A 23,171-nucleotide genomic window follows, 5' to 3' on the forward strand; every position below is an offset into this window, starting at 1 on the left:
ATCTATATGCCCAGACAAAAAAATCAGAGAATATAAACATTCAGAGCTGTAAACAACCGAACAACAAAACATTCAAAGCTATATACATTAAGAGCCATAAATAGCATGGGCTATAATCACTGTGAACTATAAACACCAAGAGCTATAATCACTGACCGCTATAGACATTCAGGACTATAAACATAAATAGCTATAACACCCAAGCTATTTACATTCACACCGTCGCACATAGCTACATACTGGAATAGCAGTATACAAACACGAGAAGATTAAAGCTCTAATTAAACCTATTTTGCGTCTGTTCCTTTTGTTTGCAGCTTGAAAACATCTGGCTATTGTATTTTGTCGAATGAAGCCAGATGTGTGGATCATCTGGCAATGGCCCCTAAACAAAGGTTTTAATGCAATTAAGGAAGCCAGACTGCTGTGAGGTCTGTATGAAAATGTGATAAGACAATTCTACAGGGATCTCCAGTTCAGCCACACGGACAGTACAGAATCAAGTACTGCCATGTATCCAAAGGAGGGGAATGGAAATCAGCATGTTGTAATTTAGTTTCTGAACAAATAATTAGAGCGACCAATTACACTTCTATCACATGTGGCTCGTGGAACACGCTAAGAACTGAATGTTTGCGGCTATTGATTGGCAAAACCAATCAAAAAGAGAAGGAGCATTTAAATAGTAGCTGTCCCACTCAAGTATCAGGAAAGGCAGCTTTCAATGATAATGTACATATTAAAGTGCAACTGAACCCAGAGATATTTTCATATATTATTATTTATACGCATATGAAGCATGAAGGTAAACAATACTGTTCAGTGCGATACACTGTCCCCTCATTTTACTGAAAATAAATTGGAATTAAAGTTATCGCATACAAAAAACATGTCATGGAATATTTATTTTCTCATCTCTGTGCAGCGATTGCATTCCAATTGGAAGAGGGCTCAGCTGAATCAAGAGCAGCGAGTCTGGCTCAGAGTGGAGATTGGGACATTTGTGAGGGTGCATTAGTGTGAGTAGTATCAGTGGGTATAGGATAGGTTCTAATAAAGAGATGGGTTTTCAGAGAAAGTTTGAAGAGTTGAAAGCTATGAGAGAGTCAGGCATGGTAGATAATTCTTTAAGTGGATACCTGCAGGCAGAAGTGAGAGGCGATTACCAGAGGTGATGCAAGGGACAGATGAGAGCGAGAGGGAGAGTATTTTGAGAGGAGCTTTGAGATGCATTAAGGGGTAATGTTGTTGAGGGCTTTGTAGATAAGTGTGAATAATTTGAATTGGATTCAGGAGCACAGCTGTGGAAGACAGTCTAGGGATTTGCAACATGGCAAATGTAGAGCTGTGAGGGGAAGATCAGCTTTGCTGTAGCATGTAATATGCCAGATAAGAGGAGATTGCAGTAGTCAAGGTAGGTATGATAAGAAAGTGGATAAGAGTTTTGGTAGCATCTGTGGTAAGCAAAAGGGAAATTCTGGTAATATTTCTAACGTGGATTTGACAGGAAAGAGACTGGATGTGAGGATTAAAGCAGAGTCCAGTTTGACATCAAGGCAGCTGTGTCACACTGAGGAAATTGTGGTGTGATGGATGATGAGGGAGGTCAGACGGGAAGTGGTGACTTTGGGTCGAAGAATGACAGTAAGCTCTGTTTTGGAAATGTTTTGCTTTAGGAAGCATTGGGACATCCATGTGGAGATATCAGAGAGACGGTTGGTTACACAAAAGATAACAGAATGGGGCAGTCAAGAAAGGAGAGGTAGATTTGCATGTTGTCAGCATAGAGGTGGTACTGGAAGCCAAAGTCCAAATCAAATTGGTTCCCCAAGACAAGAGGTGCACAGTGAGAAAAGCAGATGGCCAAGAAATGAGCCTATGGGACCCCAACAGATAGTGGCGGTGAAGTGTAAGATGTGCCAGTGATAGAGTCACTAAAGGAGCAGTTCAATAGGTAGAAAGTGAACCAGTAAAAAAACTGCATCATGAAGGCCAATGAAGTAAAGGATGAGCAGGAGAAGAGAGATGGTGATCATCAGTATCAAAATCAGTAGAGAGGTCCAAGAGGGTGAAAAGGGAAAAGTGATCCTTAGACTTACTGTACGTATATAAATGATTACCTGTATGAGTGCAGACTCAGTGGACTTTTGGGGGTAGAAGCCTGATTGCAGAGAGTCGAGTTTGGAGTGAGAGGAGCGAAAGTTGTTGTACACATGTTGATCAAGTAGTTTGGAGACAAAGGAGTGAGGTAAATAGGACAGATTGTTGGAGAGAGATGGTTTATTTAGGATTGGCAGTGGAGAGAGACATGTTCAAGAGGTGGGCTACAAATGTTGAAATTGTTATTAAATTAGGTGGCAAAATCATGGGCTATGTGGGAGGAAGGGGGACTAGATGCAGATGGGCAGAGAAGCAAACTGACGTTGACAAAGAGGTAAAGGGGGTTAGAAGACTGAGTGAATATTAGAGAAACTAAGTCTGTTTGCTTGGCAAGTGAAAGGACAGAGCTGTAAGATGAAAGGTTTCATTTTAACAGAGAAAGTCAGCATAGGAGTGAGACGTCCTCCAGTGCTCAGCAATACAAGAGCACTTTTGCAGGTAGCGGGTTTGTTTGGTATTCCCTGGATGAGATTGGACATGGACAGGTAGGTGTTCCTCTGTAAATAATGTGGCTTTTTTAGGGTTTCTTGTGCTAAAATGGATTGAGATCCATACTGTATAATTTTTGTTTGCGGGTGCACATGGTAACATTAAATTACTACAGATCATGTGGAAACAAGAATACATTTCTGGAACATAGATACTGCTTATCAATTTCCATTAGATTTCCCTTAATGGGTTCAGTGTTAGAGTAGTATGATTGTGATAGTGCTTAGTTATTTGCTAAGTTATCTATCCAACCAGAACATTCAGGAATCTCTAGCCATAAATATTAACACATTTTTGAGTGCACATGAACTTTATCCAGAATATAAACTCAATGGAATTGTAATTATACACTGTGACAGTGGGAGTGGTTTCCCACAGGCATCTAAGAGAGGAGTTAGGTATTCAGCTGACATTCTGCTGGACAAGGCAGCAGAGAGGGTTACACATTTATACAGAGTGCACCTAGTTAAAGATATACAGGTGGAGAACATATGTGTGACAAAATTATAGTATACAGTGCGATTTAACCTACATATTTTAGTGATCGAGGTTTTTAAAATTGTATTTATTTGTATCTGCCACTTTATCTGGAAAAATGAAAATAATTAATTAGAGATGTTTACTAACATAGCTGCAAAAGTATAAATTTGCAGAAGGCCATAACAACCAATCAAGGCAAGCTCGATGATGCCATCAGTTCCTAGTCATATCATAGGCTACATTCTCATCCACTGTGTGCAGCCAATGAGTACATCTTATAAAGGATTGGGTGTTAGAAAATGGAATGAGACAATGCTTAATATTATTTCACCATTAAGTCCATATTTGGTTGAGAAATTCGAGTATTGTAAGCTACTGCATAGGTGTGCAGGTAAGAGTGACATGCAACCATTTTATGGGCTGAACCAATATTCAAACTCTTAGTTCACTAAATACTGGTAACATTGCTGACATTGATATGAGGCACTTTCACATAGTTTAGTCTAACAAAATATAAAAAAACAAATAAGTTATTTAATTTTACTTAAGATAAGTTCACATTTAGTGCAATAAATCTGCCTTCTCCATTAGAGAAGATGGAATAGAGAGTTAATATGCTGGTACTTTCCTGTAATCCTCTTTGTCATTTTATGAAGCTGGGGCAGGTAAAACATTTTGCAAATGGCAGCTGTACACTAGGTGCTGTTGAATGATTCTTGCATGTCAAATGAAAATATAAAAATTTGCATGGCAAATATGAACAATGCAAAATATTAATAAGATTCACAGGGAAATATGGACACCTAATACAGCCAGAACTACTTAACATAAAAGTAATACCTGATCAGTTATCACTTATGGAAATAATGCAGCCACATTGGAGTTTGAATAATATAGAGTGGTAGTTAACAGCAGTAAATTAAAACTACCATGAAAACTGTATGTTGTCAGGCCAGTGCCTGGACACTCACAGAAGCACTCTAATCTCTAGCTTCATATTCCTAGTAATTACAAGAAGCAGCGAGACCCTCTACAGGTCACTGGAGTATGCAGCGAGCACTTCAAGGACATTTTTTTCTCTTGTACCATTGAATTTGATTGTGTACAATCTGGGCTGCCTTATTACATTGGACCCCAGTCTACTGCCCAAGGTTATAGAACCAGCATAGCAGGAAAAAACTGCAATATGTAGAGAATGTTGGCAAGTTGAAAGTGTGAACTTCATTTGAAAAAGTTGTAATAGATTTCACATAACAATCTTCCCAAACGACATTGACAGAAACCTCACATCAGATCTTTGCTGTTACTAAGGGTTGGATGATCAATTTTACTACACATTGGCCTAGGACCTTCCCCATTCAAACCTAATGGCCATACAGGATTTGGCTGAGCTGACATTCTCTGTAGCCCTGTTAAAATGTGAAAGCTTTACTTGCCCATATGTTATTCTAGCCCGAACACTTCATCTCTTGCTTGGCGGTCTGCAATCACTTTAGAAGAATACACACAACCCCCATTTACATTGTTCCCTTAATTACAACTTTTGTAATTCATTGTTAGGGGACAATGGGGCTGTTTCATTACAGATGTCACATTTGTACATGTTAAGATTTTTATTACATTGCTTTAGCTGCACATAATACTATGCTTTCCTGTAAATAAAATTTGTCTGTCGAGTGCAAAATGCGTCCCATTGAAAGTACAGACCATCCCTGGTGGAGAGGGTGAATGACATACATGAAATTACAAAACCACTGTCAGATTTACTCAGCTGGGTTCAATTTTCACCCCTCTCCCACACTTGCAATATTGGTATCAGTCTTCGATTCGCTATGTCATAAACTTTGAAATGCTGTTATATTGCAAGCTTTAGAGCTTTCATAAACCAAATTACACATATGTATTAACTTTGTGTCCTTTTCAAGCAGTGTCAAGATTACATTTGGTAGGTAGCAGTTGTTAATTTGCCAGATTAACAATCCATAAAACTTTTACTATTTGTGGATATTATGGATCAAGTATTTTATAGTATCATTATTGTCTATATAGTGCCAGTGATATTACGCAGCACTGTAAAGAGAAAATGTAGTCATTCACATTACCCCCTGCCCCATTGGAGATTATATTCTATTGCCACATCCTAAACCGATGAACCCCAAACAGAGAAAGACAACCTGTCTGTTGATGAGATTCTGTCTCAGTACTGGTCGGTGAGTAACACATTCACTCCAAAGCCAGCACTGTAAATTACATTACCCTCAAGTATATTCTCCTTTAGAGAGGATTGTTTGCTTCCTCCAGAGAACACTTAATCAACCTCTGTGAGGACCTAGGATATTTGTGGTCATTGACCCAGTCTTAGGGTTATATTTACTAAACTGCTGGTTTGAAAAAGTGATGATGTTGCCTATAACAATCAATCAGATTCAAGCTGTCATTTATAAAGCATATACTACAGAATGACAGCTAGAATCTGATTGGCTGCTATAGGGAACATCTCCACTTTTTCAAACCTGCAGTTTAAATATAACCCTTAATTTAAATATCTTGTTGTTATCACAGTGTCTCCTTTGACTTTATTTTATTTAAATAATAAACGGGATTTCAATGTTATAAATAGGCCTTAAAGAACAAGATAAAACATTATAACACGTATATGAGACAAAAACATTCCCTGAGAGAACAGACCTGTTCATATAAAAAATATTGAGAAATGTGAATGCATCATCTATAATATTTAAAATGACAGCTTTAGTTCCCTTAAAGGGTTTAATATATTAAGCTATATTAATAACATTAATAACCCATGTCTTGTTGTTTGGCAAATTGATCCTGGCAATTTACTGTAGTAAAATCAAGCTACTTATTAACATTTTTTGAGCAGTTGCCATACCAACATTTAAACAGTTTCTACAATGATTAAAAACTATATTTACCATTGATATTAAATACTCTGCCAGGTCTACATGGTCAAACAATGATGATCTGACGGAAAGAGAGAAACAGAGTAAACTTTACAGAGTATACAAAGAATATTAACAATTGATTACTGCAGGTAAAAGTTAACAATGCTAGGACCACGCTCTCTCCCAAAACTCAAGCGCTGTAATAATACAGGGTATCCCTCCCTAGGAAAGTAATTAAACCAATATTTATTATGCGCTCTATTGACTTCGATTAAGAATTTTGCTTTTAAACAATGCAACATAAACTTTTAAATTGTCAGTTTAACAAAATACTTGATTGGTTAATATTCTGGACAAAAAAAATTAGGCATCTTAATAGGAAGAAGACAGAAAGTCATGATCACTGTGGAGCCGGTAGGATAGGATCTAGTGACATCACAAAGGGCCTCCTGGCTTAGTCCATGAATTCCCAGTAAATTAACAGGTTGCATTCCCATGATTATCGTCATCATCATCATTTATTTATATAGCGCCAACATATTCCGTAGCGCTTGATTACTGGCTCAGCTGACAAAATGGCTGCCTCCACCCCGTGTAGGTGATGGGCATTTAAATTTTATTTAATAGTTTATGTAAACTGGTATCATCCTCTGAGTAATAATTTACAGGTACTGAATAACCTGAAATGGATAGCTTACTCCTACCTACATTACCCACACTAATGCACCCTCACAAATGTTCTAGTCTCCACTCTGAGCCACACTCACTTTTCTTGTTTTAGCTGGGCCCTCTTCCAATTAGAATGTAAGCTCTCTTAGGAGCAGGGCAAGCCCTATCCTTTGTTTTCATATCTGCTTTTATTTTGTCTGCTTTGTATGTCCCTGTTTTTTCATATGTCCTATTTACCCCCTTGTCCAACACTGCAGAACAACCCTTCATCTGCAGAGGATTGCAGCAACCGCCCAGGTATACGGCTGTAACCAGGCATCCTCATATTGTAGAATAAGATGACTGTGAATATGTGGGGGTGGATGTATATATCCACCTATTATTCACCAGTCAATAATCCCAATATTTGGATTGATTTAATTAAAAATATGTCTCTCAATCCTTTAATATTCGGGCAAAGCATAGTTTTTGCATCCTATTCTAAATATTTTTATTTTTTATCCTCCAAACTTTTTTCATAAGTAATAGATATAGTACATTCCTCTACTATAAAGATGACCACTTTTTAGTCCAAGTAAAGCATGATGGCTATGGCAAATGGACATCAGTGTTAGTCGATGTGTTGGTCAATGTTAATCTTGCACCAGGAATGGGGAAGATCCAATAAAATCTACCTCCCGTGTACACTTCATTCATTTAATGATGGGTGCAGCGCGATTACACAGTTAGTAAAGTTGGCAAAAGACACAGGTCCTCAAGTTCAACCTTTCATACCTTCCAACTGTGTATCTAGAGAAAGGCAAAACACAACCTCTAATGTGACAGGTGCCAATTTAGTAAACACACCTTACAGTGAGATGCCCGATATTGTGCTCCATATTCAAGATGTGGTCTTACTAGTGACTTATACATTGGTAATATGGGGCAGCACGGTGGCTAAGTGGTTAGCATTTCTGCCTTATAGCACTGGGGTCATGAGTTCAATTCCCGACCATGGCCTTATCTGTGAGGAGTTTGTATGTTCTCCTCGTGTTTGCTTGGGTTTCCTCCGGGTGCTCCGGTTTCCTCCCACACTCCAACAAAAACATACTGGTAGGTTAATTGGCTGCTAACAAATTGGCCCTAGTCTTGGTCTGTGTGTGTATTAGGGAATTTAGACTGTAAGCTCCAATGGAGCAGGGACTAATGTGAGTAAGTTCTCTGTACAGCGCTGCGGAATAAGTGGCGCTATATAAATAAATGGTGATGATGATGATGGTAATACAATGTTTGCATAAGGTGCATTTATCCCATTTTATGCATCCCTGGATTTTATTCACCAGCCAACTGTCTGGTACTGTGTGCTGCCAATCACTTCCTCTTACTGTGGCAATCAGGAGCAGAGGAGTGAAAGAGAGCATTGAGAACATATTTAATTAAGTATACACACCCCAGTTATTCCGGTACATGATGCAGGTTAGTATTATACATCCTTGTGATATATTAGTGTCAATTATGGGAAATTAAACATCTGTACAAATGTTTCTTAAAGAGCAAGTAAAGCCCACTGGGTTTACTCGCTCTTTAAGAAACATTTTTACATGTGTTCAATTTTCCATAATTAAGGAAATTATGAAAAGTAATTAATCATTTATATAAAGAACACCAAACATTGTAGGTCACTGTATAATATGGGGGGGTGACAAATACTGTTATACAGTTACAGCGTGTGTGTCCAATCAGCTTATCTGACACTCTTAGAGCCTGAGTCATGAAAGAGAGTAAGGCAAGTAAATATTCTCTGGGACATACCACGCTATACTGCAAGGGGTGCAAATTAGTTCAATATTTTGCACATAAGTTAAATACTGGCTGTTTTTTCATGTAGCACACAAATACTTGATAACTTTATTTTTACACTGAACTTTAAAGTTGATCTAGGACATGCCCTACCCCAACTATAAATCGTTCCCCACATTTTAAATTTACCTCCCCCTAAAATGCAACATGGTTTTGCCCAGGTGCAAAGTTACTCCTTTCTTATGCTTTGCTCTTTTTAATGGCTCAGGCCCAAAGCTTCATAGTTCTCCAGGAACGGACCCGTGGAGAAAAGGAGGGCGCAGAAACATGGTGGGTGGATTTGAGGATTGTTGAGAACTCCCTCTTAGGATCTTTGACATTTACTAGTATTGGGATATGATACTTTCTATTAGCATGCTATTTCAGCTGGAGTTCTCTGTTACAGCTGCGATACAAATATTACCTCAGATATCTGACAAGTGTTTCAGAAACACTATAATGTGGTCCTGCATCTCTACAATAGCCAAGGTCTTATTTACTATAAAGGTAAACTGGACGCTTGCTCTGGGAATTCACATCTCGAGGACAAGTAAAATCATACCAATTTTATTTACGTTCTTTCTGTATGAATACCTTTTTTCGGTATTTGGTTCATACCAACCAATTCCTTTTTTAAGAAGGAATGGAGGTAGTGTTAGACAGAGAGCCCCCTTTATGTGAGGTGTGGAATTACTCATTTTTGTTCCCTCCAAACACAACAAAATGTAAAGTCTAAGGGGTCTGTTTATGAAGCCCTAGAACCTGCTTTTTCCGCTTGGTTTAGGCATTTTTAAGTAAAATGTTCGTTTACTGAAAGCCTAACGCAGGAGATATCACTGACATCTCCTGCAATAGGCAAAGTACTGCATTAACCACATATTTATTACCGTATATACTCGAGTATAAGCCGACCCGAATATAAGCCGAGGCACCTAATTTTACCAAAAAAAACTGGGAAAACTTATTGACTCCAGTATAAGCCTAGGATGGGAAATTACTTGCTTTTAATTAGCTCAGGCTCCCAAAATGTCTCCAAATGTACCAAATAATCAGCAACCGTATTGGTAAGGTGTATATATATATATATATATAGTGTATATAGCGTTCACATGGGAGAGCAGATGCCACAATTTGGAAAATATTGGAGAGGATATGTTTGTCATTAATAATTACTAGATAAACTGCTCACCCCAGGTACTGCGCCCGTCTCCTATTAGGCTGACTTTAGGACAGTACACACATCCTGCATCTCTGTCTCATTGACGAGGAGCTCTGGATGTGTCCCCCTGTGTTTACTCTCCTCTGTGCCTGTTAGGGAGGGAGGGATTTTCTTCAGCACTTAACTTCCGCAGTTGAACGCATGTGCGTTCCACTAACAGGAAGTTCGGCATTCGGAACGCAAATGCCGAACTTCCTGTCAGTGGAACGCACATGCGTTTCACTGCGGAAGTTAAGAGCTGAGAGAACGGGACTCACTCGAGTATAAGCCGAGGGGGGGCTTTTTCAGCATAAAAAATGTGCTGAAAAAGTCGGCTTATACTCGAGTATATATGGTATATTAACAATAATGAGTGTGTGGTCTGGGCAATTTTATCAAGCTCTGAAAAGCTTAGCTTTTCAGAACTTGTCCCTGATGGCCAAAGATCTCTAAAGATGGAGTTATCCATTGAATCCTATGAGGAGAGCTTTGCGGTAGAGGGATCTTCAAATCCTGCACCGCAGTTAACCTGCTCTCCCCTCCGGTTACTATCGCAAAGTGACCCTAGGATGTGAAAAGCCATTTTGCGATAGTAACCAGAGTTGAAAGGTTAAGTAAAGTAATCGTCGATACAGCCACCTATCAGATGCGCTCTCCAGGGATGATTTTTTAATAAATTAATTAGCGACAGTAGATGAAAATTAACGGGGTAAACTCCTGTTAATTAATAAAGAGGCCCCTAATTACGGCCATAACTGTTTCATGGTTTGGAATAGAACCGTATCGGAAAAGGCTTCTAGAGCGACAGAACGTGTCCAAGGAGGGTTCTGGACATGAAACTGGGAGGAAGAGGAATATTTCACACTGTGTCAGCCGTATAAACATTGATGTCCTCGCCTTTATTATGGGCACCCGAATTTGTCCATCAGTTATCCTCCGTGCAGCCAAGTATCACTCATAGCGAAGGGGGAAGTCATATTTATTTCATATGTATGTACTGGTCCTTTTATCAGTTTTACATTTGGAATAAATAACAGAAGGTTCAGAGAAAACTATCCTGGATAGCCCGGGCACTCAGTTTGGGATAACTAATGCTCTATCTTAAATCTCATCTCTTTTTGCTATTGGGAAAACCAATGTTCTGTTTTTATATAATTTACTTCGACCTAGTTTTAAATTGATCCCGAATATAAAGGTTACTATTACATGTATCCTTTATCACCACTGATTGATGTCTAAATGTAACATTTTCTACAACGTCTCCAAAAGAGACTTATAGCAAACTATTATCTGGAATCACCTGGTCTATGGACACAAATCTTTAAGTAACTGTAAATAACGAGTCTGTCGCGCTGTAGGCTGTGTCTTATAAACATATATATTACCAAATCTATAGAATCTAGAAAGTGGTTGTTGTCTAGAGCTCAATAAATTTGTCTTACAATCGTCTTAATAATTAAACACCCTCTTCAGGACACGCAGCCAAACTGAGTTACATCATAAGAGGGAGACTAGAGGTTCTGATCGTTGAATGCCGATCTAGTTAAGGGATCCTACCAATGTACATAAGTTCTGTTCTTAGGTAATGCTAAAATATATCTTCTATTTGTGCATTTCTCTAAGCTCCTCTCTCACTTCAACATTTCTGTTTCCTCGCACAAACAAACCTCCATTAACTCTAGTGGCCCTGACTCTGTTCAGCCTCCACAATCGGGGTTGTTGCTGGGTACACCCTCTTCTAGATACACCTATAAGGCCATATTTCTGCATCCGGTGATGTCACTAGCTCCTAGTGAATTTATAGGCTACAGAATGTTTACTCCACCGTACGAGCGATGAGTATATTTTACTTTAATGCAACTGCTCTATGCTTTGATGTAAACTTCATATACAGCGTTTATATCATGAGTGATTCTGTTTCCCACTTTTGCACAATAGTTTAATCTTTTGATGTTCAAAACTGTCCTGCGGCTGCGAAGTCTAAAACACGGAATACAAAAGAACGGTAAACCAACAAATGCATCTCTTTGCCTTAAAAAGCTGCAGGCAAGACTGACGACGTGTATAGTATGTAGAATTGTCAGCGCTTTTGTTGTTTTTGTTTGTGTTCTGTGGAACATCTATTTTTTGTTGTGTTTTTTTCTTTAATGCATTACTATACTATGATCCAGTCTAGTGGGTACGTCACGTTGGGTAGGTCCAATTCTATCGTTCCACACATCATTTTTATCTGCAGAAAAGAATTCATGGAAGCTATTAAGTCTCTGCCTAAACATAGATAATAACTGTATATCCTCTACGCCTCAACCAGTCTATAGACAGGAGGGGGTAGAGTGTAACAAAGGACCTCAGTGCTCCAGGGCACATTATATAAAAATATTGTCTTATTATAGGAGCTTCATGTTTGCCAATATATATAGTTGTTGTTATATAATTGCAGGAGTCCAACAGAGCTGACCTGGTCCATTTATTGTTATGTTTTGGTGAGATAATCCATAGAACCCAGAAGAATCAGGGCAAATACCACTAAATTTAACTTTCTGCTTGTGGCAACATAAAAACCATTTGCCCAGAATGCACCAATTGTCATTTACTGTCATTGATCGCTGTAACTAGAACACTCAGTCAGGTTACTGATCACACCCAGTCCGTTTAATTGTCGCAACCCCTTGGGGTAAACTCTCTAGGGTTACTGCCTTTAAAAAAAAAAAAAAAAAAACGACATAATGGGCCGGAATTAAGTCAGAACGAAACTTACGGTTGAAAAACAATCACAGAACTTGAGCGTAATTCTTGAGTTAAGTTTCCTTTTTAATCTGGGTGTAAGTACTCTCTGCCTAAATGTTACTTACTGTACGTAGACCAAAACACAGAGCAGGACACTATCAAACATATGTGCAATATAAAGGCTCATCAGAACGCATGCAAAAAAAATATTTTATAAAATAAATGAACAACTCATGATAAGTCAAGGTGCTTCTGCTAATAGTGTGGTCCTAACTCAAAACAGTGAGAGTCCATATATATATATATATATATATATATCTTCTACTATATAAATGCCTAGTGGCGTGTGTGAAAAAAAAAAAAACCAAGCTGCCGCGCCACCTGCTGGGCAGAGTTATACACTGACCTATATATTTCTTGAAGGAGAAGTGACAGTTGGGAGTGGTTGGTGGTTGCCGGGGGTGACAGTGGGGAGTTTTTAACACCTTAAGTAGCTTGATGAAGGATGTGGCGATGAAGATGAAGGATGATGTGATGGAGAAAAATGATGAGATAGTGACATGTGGACAAAACCACGTTAAAAAAGGGCGCTTGCATCGGGAAGTAACGCTCTTCCCCTGAGGAGGCCTGGGCTAGGCACAAATGCATGACAAGAACCTTTTTAACACCTTAAGTAGCTTGATTTGACTAGAATGCATGAGTATCATGCACGGGTTAACTTGTGTATATATATATACCCTTCAAATCACAAGCAAGTGTGGTGTATCAGTCTAAAGTGAGGGGCCTAGTGTCCCAGACACACATGCACACAAAACAATCGAACTTTCAGATCACAAATTGCAGTTTCTCTCAGGAGTCACCTGACCTCCTCCCCAGGTATTGAGAGAATGAATGAACTGTCTAGCAGCCTTTTAGCAGTACCTCATCATGTGCAATTCCTTATTACTAGCAGTTTGCTGGCTTGTTGGAAAACCCGAAATGGGTCTTAAATAAAACCACAAATCACACTGCCCAGAAAATAAGAGCTTCTGAAGCACTAAAAATAGTAATGCAACCATTTCTGTTCTTCATTTTACTCACATAGGGCCTGATTCAACAAAGCACGTATACGCCTGTATCGTACGCAAAATCACTCTGCGCACACCCAGATCCGGACCGCACGCCAGTAAACACAGCCATGTCCATTCTGTCTTCACATGCAACGTACATTTACTACAGCCTATGATTTCGGGAAGGGACTGGGGCAGGGACGGAGCGTTTGGCCGTAGTCAATGTACAGTAAGGGCATGCCAAACTCAACCACACGCAGCCACGTCCGAATCAAGCTATGAGCATCACAAAGTTACTTGTTTTTCTGCCGTTTCTCTTGCTCCAGCTACAGGACTAGTCTAAGTCCTGATCAGTAGTGGTGACAGGCTCCTATGCATGCTATAACATGTGTTTGCAATCACCAGCAACTGTAATAATGTATTTTATGCTCAGTAGACAACATCTTAATAAATGTATTTCATGGAGGAATTTTTTTATTTTATTTTTAAAACAAAACTTTTTTTTATTAGTATCTGTTTTATCATTAACGCCTATATTATTAACAGGTGACATTAATTCATTTTTTTTTTATTTCTGTGCATTCTTTTGAGAATGTATAATTCATCAGTGCACGTATCTTCAGATCTGTGCCTTGTTGAAGTACGCAGAGCTGATTTAAACGCTTTTTTTTTTTTTTTTTAAACAAACGCACATTGTGCACATGATGCGTACTCTGATGAATCAGGTTCAAAGATTATTTGCGTGTAATACATCCTTTACTTCCTTCAGCATTAATGTTGATTTCCTATGTTCTTTATGGGGCAGATTCTATTCCTTTACTACGGGAATAGCTGCATTTTTACCCTTACTACGGTCATTTCAACACTGAATTTTGCTTGCAGCTCCGTGAGCGAAGGATATGCATTAAGATAACGTAGTCTTAAAATACCACCTACTTTATTATAATAATATATTTTGACAAAACTGTGCCAATTCCACATGTTACTTTATAGAATACCAATATCTGTAGTATAGAAGCTTAAACATGAAGTTTGACATCTTAAACTTTGCTTTTGGGATATTTTGCATTTTACATGATCCGCTCATTCTCCCCCAGAAGTCACTACCTTATACCCACTGGAAAACGTTTCTTAGTTCCTCACGGCAATTCACAGCATTATATTCTGTACCCAAACGCTGCGTCTGGTTTCTCCCTTTCCTGAAGCATCAGCGTTCTCTGCCCAGAACACTCGTGTACTAAATGTTACCGGGGATCAGTCACACATGTCATATAAAGTCAAAGGACAGGAGAAGGAGACAGTTGTTTGAGACAAGGTGAGTTTGGGGTGGGAATAGGAGAACGACAGAGAAAAGTGAAGGACAAATTATTATAAAGTTTAGCGGCCAACATCCCTCCATCCTCACCATGAATTAAACTTGTAATGAGTCTTTTGTCTGTATGTATAAGAATTATGGTCTAAATAACATTCACCTACATGCACAAACATACACCTACACATATATACACACAGGTCTGTACTATGATTGCCTGTAAACACTATCTGCTTTAATGACTTTTTATAATAAAGGTAGGACTAATTATTGAAGTTCAAAGGCTTTGCTTTATTGAACTCTAAAACGTCAGATAACTGCATCTGGCTATGTACTATAGAGTAAAAGTATCATGCTATTGTAATATAATTTCATTATTCAAACTGTGCTTTAAGAATTGATTTAACAATACACTTACAATATACAGACTAATTTAAACCTACAGATATACATAGGGAACATTATTTCTTAAATAGGAGCAAGGATTCCTAAATAGAGGGTACATTTAGGACTTCATTTAGAGTCGGACGCATAGTCCGTTTAAGAAGTGTAGGAGTGGGAGTGTGCCGCAGCTTGGTAGGGTATTACGAGTGGCAAGCAACCCCAGTTGCGTCCCACTCTTAATACCCTATCGAGCGGCGAGCAGTTCCTGCAGCTACCTAACCTTTGCACCACATAATTTCTGCCGCACAACTTTGGCCTTGTTTTGATGTGTGTTGCGTCTGCGCCTCACTGCGACTAGGATTTATTTACATGGTCACGCCTTCACAATTACGCGTTCCGCCCATTCTCTCGTAGTGAGCCACAAGTTGTCGCAAATGTTAATTGCGTCCAAGATACAGGCGGATATGGTGCTTTCTGTACATGCGTGATAGTATTTTTTTGTTGGATGCACCAAAAACGGACTTTGCATCCAACTGTAAATGAGGTCCTTATTGTACAATTCTATGGGCTATTGATACATACTGTATTGCACTATATTGATTATCTTTGCTTTTACCTTATGTAATATTTGCAAAACTATTATTTGTTTATCCGTAATAAAGGTCTGTTATTTAAAATATTTGGCACCTTATTATTATTATTACCTTTTATGTATACATCAATCAATTTTAAATCGTATTACCTTTTTTATTGCTAACAGGTTTGACGGTACTTGTTTCTTTTTGTACTATTTATTATAATTGCATATAACCCTTTAGCAACAGCCTCTGTGTATAATATATGTGATATATATATATATATATATATATATATATATGTTTAGTGCTATAATTATTATTATTATTATTATTACTATTATTAATATTATTAATAATAATAATAATAATAATAATATATCTGCTGTTTTTATAGTAAATACTTCTTGTATTTTTTTCCAAGACATTTTTTTTAAATACTTGTGTCCCGTGAACACTCACTCCACACCCATTCAGGTGTTATACCTGCTCACACTTCACACGGGCCGTGATACTCATTCACCCATGTGAAAGGGTCGTTATACTTATATGCTGTGACAAGTGGTCAAAGTGGAAATTTAGAAGTGGCGATATGGAAAATGTAAGTGAATGAACATAGTTACAATCTAATAGTTTTACAATCAAAGCTGTTGCAGAAGTAGCGGTATGTAAGACCATCAGCCCATTGCAGCTGCAACTATGTACTTGTACTATCATGTAAAGCTGCTAATTTGCCTATCATTATACATTTTATCTATATTATGGATATTTGATCATGTATTCAAATTTCAAAAAATTTTAAGTGCATATTCAACTTTTTCTCTTTTTGGTATATAGGACTAATTTGCGTATTTCCACTGCTGTGTATGCCTACAAGGGCTTAAGAACAGTGTTCAAAAACACCCATGTAACACCAGCCTTACAGTTTGGGATAGAGGAGGTAGAACACGCAATTAATGACAACAAATGTATACATCACCCTAAAGGCGCATGGTATTACCAACTGATTGCTGTAGAAATTGCAAAACCAAATTCAGAGATTTAGAGCAGATGATTGCCAGCACCAACCCTTGGAGCACATCCACATGAGCAGAATACTCACTTTGGGACTGAGGCAGAATGGGACATATGCCGTATCTTGTGTGAAATCACTCTGCACATGCCCACAGTGGGCGCACACATAAGCACCCATGCAGGTTTACGCTATTCTTGCATTTTAATGTAGGTCAAATGCAGTAAAGGCGTTTTTACATAAATGCAGAACTAGAAGACCTGTAGAAATATGTATATACGTCTGTAAGGAGGTGTATTTTATGCGCCTGCTACAAGGCATGTACATTACACGCTAATGATGATGACTTATTGTTTACCAGGTACATATGCATGGCATGGGGAACAATAGATGACTTATCAGTTGTATTTAACCGGTGGAATATTCACAATATATTTAATTTAGAAAACAATGCAAGTTTCCTGCTTCTGTTGATCAGTCCTATAGTTGGTGCTACAAGAGTAAATAATAGTTGCATGATTAAAATTGCATGCAACTAATAGCACTGGAGAAAACAGTGCTAATGATAACAAAAGCTTGGTCACATGCAGTGTCAGAACTACTGCTGGAGCAGTATGCTGTTCCATCTACTACACATGCTCCTGCTCACCTCCTCTGAGCATGTCCAGGGACCAGCGCATGCACAATAAAACCCTGTTTAGGCTTATAGTAACAGAACTGAAAGCATACACATGGCTTATTTACATATGTACCGTTCTTCTGCGCAGTCCCTCATATATGTCTCTTTAGGGTCTGAAGATTGAGTGTCACACACCTGGTCACATGCATATAGAGTTGGATTGAGAGAGGCAAGGTGTGTGCAGGCGAGGAAATGTACAATAGGGGCATCTTCAAGTAAATGTAAACAATGTAGACCTGGACGCAGACGCAGCAACTCCTATCAGGGACATTTGTAGCTCTACCCCTGGTGTAAGCTGCAAACTAATAATGATGACGATTACTTGAGATGTGTCCCACTCAGCATACTATGTAGAATGTGTCTTTTTTTCGGATGCAATTTACTCTTGCAACTCTACGCTACATGAGGCCCCTTATCCACAACATCTCATACATGTCCTTCTAAATAATAGGATTTAATTGTATACAACACCCTGTTTAAATATGCAACCTCTGTTAAAATATTACTAGCAAACTATACAGTAAACATAAAATAAAAAGTTAAATGCAAAATAAATTGATAAATAAATTAATTATAATATGTCTGAACATAATAAACTACAATTTAACTGATCCATTTGCTGTATCTGTGTGTATACGTACTAAACGGGCCGGCGATAGCAAATGTACTTTTTTATTATGAATTACTCCACTATAAAATAAAGTATTACCACTATAGAGGGAGTATTCCAACAGCCAGTATACTTAAACACTCTAAAGAAAATTAAATAGTAAAGGAGCACACAAAATATATGCAAATATTTTATTTGATTACATGATTATAAATCTTCATCATCATCATCATCATCATCATCAGCTATTTATATAGTACCACTAGTTCCACAGTGCTGTACAGAGAACACACTCACATCAGTCCCTTCCCCATTGAAGCTTACAGTCTAAATTCCCTAACATACACACCGACAGACAGAGAGACTAGGGGCAATTTGATACCAGCCAATTAACTTACCAGTATGTTTTTGGAGTAAATGCAAGACAATAACGTAATTCTCAAGTTTGAAAACAATTGTAAGATAAAATGTGGGGCTAGGTAATTCATCAATTCTGACACTAATATGTAAATATTGATACCAATAAATAGTGAAATATAAATTCAGAAGGATATAACAAATCTTACTGGAAAATTGACCTACTAATAATTGCCAAATCAATTATTAGGCAAACATCATTATATACAAAATCATGATTAGATATTACACAATAAACATTTATTACCATATAGCACTTAAATCACATGATAATCAGAAAATGAATGCAATAAAGATATTCAGTTTATTGTTATAAATATAAAATGTATCATATATTAATTCTATTAAACTTGGTGACATTTAAATATTCATTCATAACCAGTTTAATCCACACACAATCTTGATTATAGAAATCAATTTTCACATAATTAACAATCATATATGTCATATATTAGTTATCTATATCGTTAAAAATCCCAGCCTGATCCCAACACGTGTTTCGCATTTAGTTCTCTCAGGAGATAAGAGTAAGCTAAGTCTGTTTACATAGTATGCAAAATATGTAATGATGCAATCTACTTTATCTAGTGGGGAAAACGCTGCCTGGAGGGAGTGATCTAGATAATTAATTAATGTAGGAGCTTCTATAAATGACCTTGATAAAGATAACACAATAAATACAACTTTATACAATTATATTATGTTATTAAAAATATCGTAAGTATGGGGGGCACAGAGTGGCACAAAGGCATTGCATTGTTTCACATATCACTGGGGCCATGGGCTCAATTTCAATCAGGAAACTATTTGTGTGTAATGTATATGTTCTCCCTGTGTAAATGTTAGAAAAACTTACTGGTAGGTTAATTGAATTTTTGAAAAAAGTGCATTTGTGTGTTTGGAAATGTAAAATTTGAGCTCTAACGGTGCTATACAAATAAGGACTAATAACATTACATATATGAGTTATACATTCATAATTCTTTAGTGTGCAGTGTATGTTAACTATTATATAAAATACAGATAAATTATATTAAAATAAAATAGTAAGTGATTATTATAACATTGTATATGTGTGTTGTGTGTTTATATAAATATAAGTGTATTTGTGCATTTATAACTGAAAAAATTACATACAAAAAACTGAAATAGAGCTTGTTTTTTATTTTATAGCGCTATAGACAAAGTACATAACTGTGATTTAAACATTGATTATTTTTTCAGTAACATTATTTACAATCAAACGCAACCTTAATTTAATCACGTTTCATTGCATAGGTTTATTCAGTTTCCTATGCGTTCTTTTTCATTTGACATTTTCAGACTACTTGTATTCTAGGAGAACATGGGTTTGTTGAGATGTCACAAAATATAACTGTATATTAGTTGGCCTCCAACTGAGATCTCTGTTAATGACAACCTCATTTGCTCAGCCTCAGTGACCATTTGTCTTGGAGACAAGAGCCTGGTGAAGGAGGGGGTTAATTTGCATAACCTTGAGCATATAACCTGAGGAAAGAGATGGGGACAGGCAGTTATCCACACTCTCCAGTCCTGAACATAGGAGCCACTTAACAGGATTGTGCTGAGTGATTTCACAGCTGGTGGGCTTCGTTGATGCTACTTTTTTTCCTTTGCAGGATACACCACTAAGACTTTTAACTTTGCTGTTTAAATAGGTGTAAATCCTAAAAGAAGGACTGAAAATGCTGAACCTTTTAAGATTCCTTCCAGTACTTTTGCTGGGTGTGATGTCTTCACTTTCTTTTGGAGAAATTGCTCATTACTACATCTATGAGGAAGAAGCCCCAGGAACAGTAATTGCAGTTTTGTCAGAGCACTCTATGTTTAACTCCACAGACAGACCTGCAAGCAATTTCCACCTCATGAAACAGTTTAACAGCTCCCTTGTACATATCCAGGAGAGTGATGGACAGCTGAGTATTGTGGAGAGGATAGACCGAGAACATATATGCAAGCAGTCTCTAAACTGTATCCTGGCACTGGACGTGGTCAGTTTTTCCAAGGGTCAGCTAAAGCTGATTAATGTGAAATTGGAGGTAAGAGACATTAATGATAACAGACCTCACTTCACCAGCTCTGAGATACATGTGAATATATCTGAAAATTCACCAGTGGGTACCAGGATTCCTTTACAAATAGCAATTGATGAAGATATTGGAACAAATTCTATAATGAACTATGAAATCTCAGCTAATAGTCAATTCAGTATTGATGTGCAGACCAGAGCAGATGGGGTAAAATATACAGATTTGGTACTCATGAAAGAGCTGGATAGAGAAAGTCAGTCTGCATACTCCTTAGAATTAGTGGCTATGGATGGAGGAAGTCCATCACTTTCTGGCAGTGCAGTGGTTAATGTTCGTGTCCTGGACTTTAATGATAACAGCCCAGTTTTTGAGAAAAGTGCTGTCACAGTGGACATAATGGAGGATGCTCCTGTAGGATACCTACTAATGGACCTGAATGCAGCCGACCCTGATGAAGGGGCAAATGGAGAAATTATTTATAGCTTCAGCCCTCAAGTCTCTCCAGAGGTATGTCAGCTCTTTAATATCAATCCCAAATCAGGCAGTGTAATTCTTGCAGGTAAAGTTGATTATGAAACTAAACAAACCTATGAATTTGATGTACAAGCGCAGGATTTGAGTTCTAACCCCTTAACAGCTACCTGTAAAATAACTGTTCATGTCATAGATGTAAATGATAATGCCCCAGCTATAACCATCACCCCCCTGACTTCTGTGAACAAGGGAATAGCCTACATAACTGAGACAACTGCTAAAGACAGCTTTGTAGCACTGATCAGCACCTCAGATAGAGACTCTGGTCCAAATGGCCAAGTTCAGTGCACACTCTATGGGCACCAGCATTTCAAGCTGCAGCAAGCCTATGAGGACAGCTTCATGATAGTCACTACCTCACCTCTAGATCGGGAAAGGATAGTAGAATACAACCTGACACTGGTGGCTGAGGATCTAGGATTTTCTTCACTGAAAACAATAAAGCAGTATACTATCAGGGTAAGTGATGAAAATGACAATGCTCCTGTATTTACAAAGCAAATATATGAAGTGTCTGTTCTGGAAAATAATTCTGCTGGGGCTTACATCACTACTGTGATTGCAAAAGACCCTGATTTTGGACTCAATGCCAAAATATCTTACCGACTGGTTGATGCAAAACTAATGGGACAGTCCTTGACTACATTTGTTGCTATTAATCCAGAGTCAGGTGTACTACGTGCTGTGAGATCTTTGGATTATGAAAAGATTAAACAACTAGACCTTGAAGTAGAGGCTGCTGACAATGGTGTTCCACAACTTTCAACTCGTACACAGATAAAAATCAAAATAATTGATGAAAATGACAATGCACCTGTAATAACATTTCCCTTGCTGGATAATGGCTTCACTGAAATTATGCTGCCAATCAATGCTCCACAAAATTATCTAGTTTCACAGATTACAGGCGTAGATAATGACGAAGGGCTGAATGCCCAACTATTTTACTCTATAGTACAAGACACCCAGAGACTTTTTGCTATAAACAGAGTGACCGGTGAATTATCATTAACCAGAAAAATGGATGCTTTGCAAGTTAAAGACTTGAGTATTGTAGTTGCAATCCATGACAGGGGAAGGCCTTCCTTGCATTGCAATGCTACTATAAAATTCACTCTCACGGACTCACTTCCATCCAGTGTAGAGATTGTTATTATGCAATCATCTGCAGAAGAACAGCAGCAGAAGGATCTGTCCATAATATTCATTGCAGTGTTATCAGGGGGCTGTTTGGTTTGTAGGTACTGGATTCTTGTTGGTTAAGAATGTTGTCTGCTAGTTCTCCTTCCTGCATTTTACTTAGTTTTGAAATGAAATTGCTAGTTTGGTCATACATTAATTTTTTGTATGTGTGGGAGTCAGATAGGCATCTTCTAGCTTCCTCTATATATTTGATTATGTCCATAATGACTACATACATCCTCTTTTATTTGCTGGTGTTATTATTTTTTCATTGTCTTTTTTGAAGACATTTAGAGCCTGATTCAGAATGAGATATTTGGAACTGCGCAAACTCAGAAAGTAAACTTACACAACTGTGGATATTCAGACTTGCAACTGTTTGTCACTTACGGCTGCTTATGCTTAAAGAGGCATGATGGGGGATGGAAGGGGTGTTCTAACGTAGGCAATGTACTGGAAAGAAAATGGTTTTATTTGCGGGTGATCAAGGTCAGGTGGAAGTAGCGGATGATGAGATTTGTGAATGATTCGTTCAACTATAGATTAGGATTGCCAAGCATGTTGTCGCAATTATATTTATATATAAAAAAAATTCTCATCAGGAACTTATTCCTGCTGTATTAGCAATTGCATTACCAACATATATAATAACAGGTTTTTGTACATATTTGCAAATTGTTTGTGGGGTGTCTCTGTAGTCAAGCGGGCGCAACTGCTACTCATTCAGACCTAAACGTATCTATAACTGTGAATATGGCATACATACACATACACTTGCGTGCTACTTTTTCAATTGCAAGTTACACTTACGCTTTTGTTCCACCCTTCGTGTTTTGATTAGCATTCTTCATTGGTTAAGTTCATACTTGCCAACTTTCCCTCGTTGGCTTCAGGGAGTTCCCGGGCGAGGTGGGCTTGC

General features: G+C 37.9%; 1 protein-coding gene across 1 annotated transcript; it reads left to right on the forward strand.

Moving 5' to 3' along the window:
* Positions 1 to 20,114: 20,114 nt before the first annotated feature.
* LOC142131524 (protocadherin-8-like) lies at positions 20,115 to 22,333 on the forward strand. The gene has a single exon (XM_075194397.1). It carries the CDS (start codon positions 20,192 to 20,194, stop codon positions 22,331 to 22,333), a length of 2,142 nt encoding a protein of 713 aa, XP_075050498.1. The 5' UTR covers positions 20,115 to 20,191.
* The last annotated feature ends 838 nt before the right edge of the window (positions 22,334 to 23,171 follow it).

Source organism: Mixophyes fleayi, unplaced genomic scaffold (assembly GCF_038048845.1).
Source record: "Mixophyes fleayi isolate aMixFle1 unplaced genomic scaffold, aMixFle1.hap1 Scaffold_35, whole genome shotgun sequence".
NCBI classification, from domain to species: domain Eukaryota; kingdom Metazoa; phylum Chordata; class Amphibia; order Anura; family Limnodynastidae; genus Mixophyes; species Mixophyes fleayi.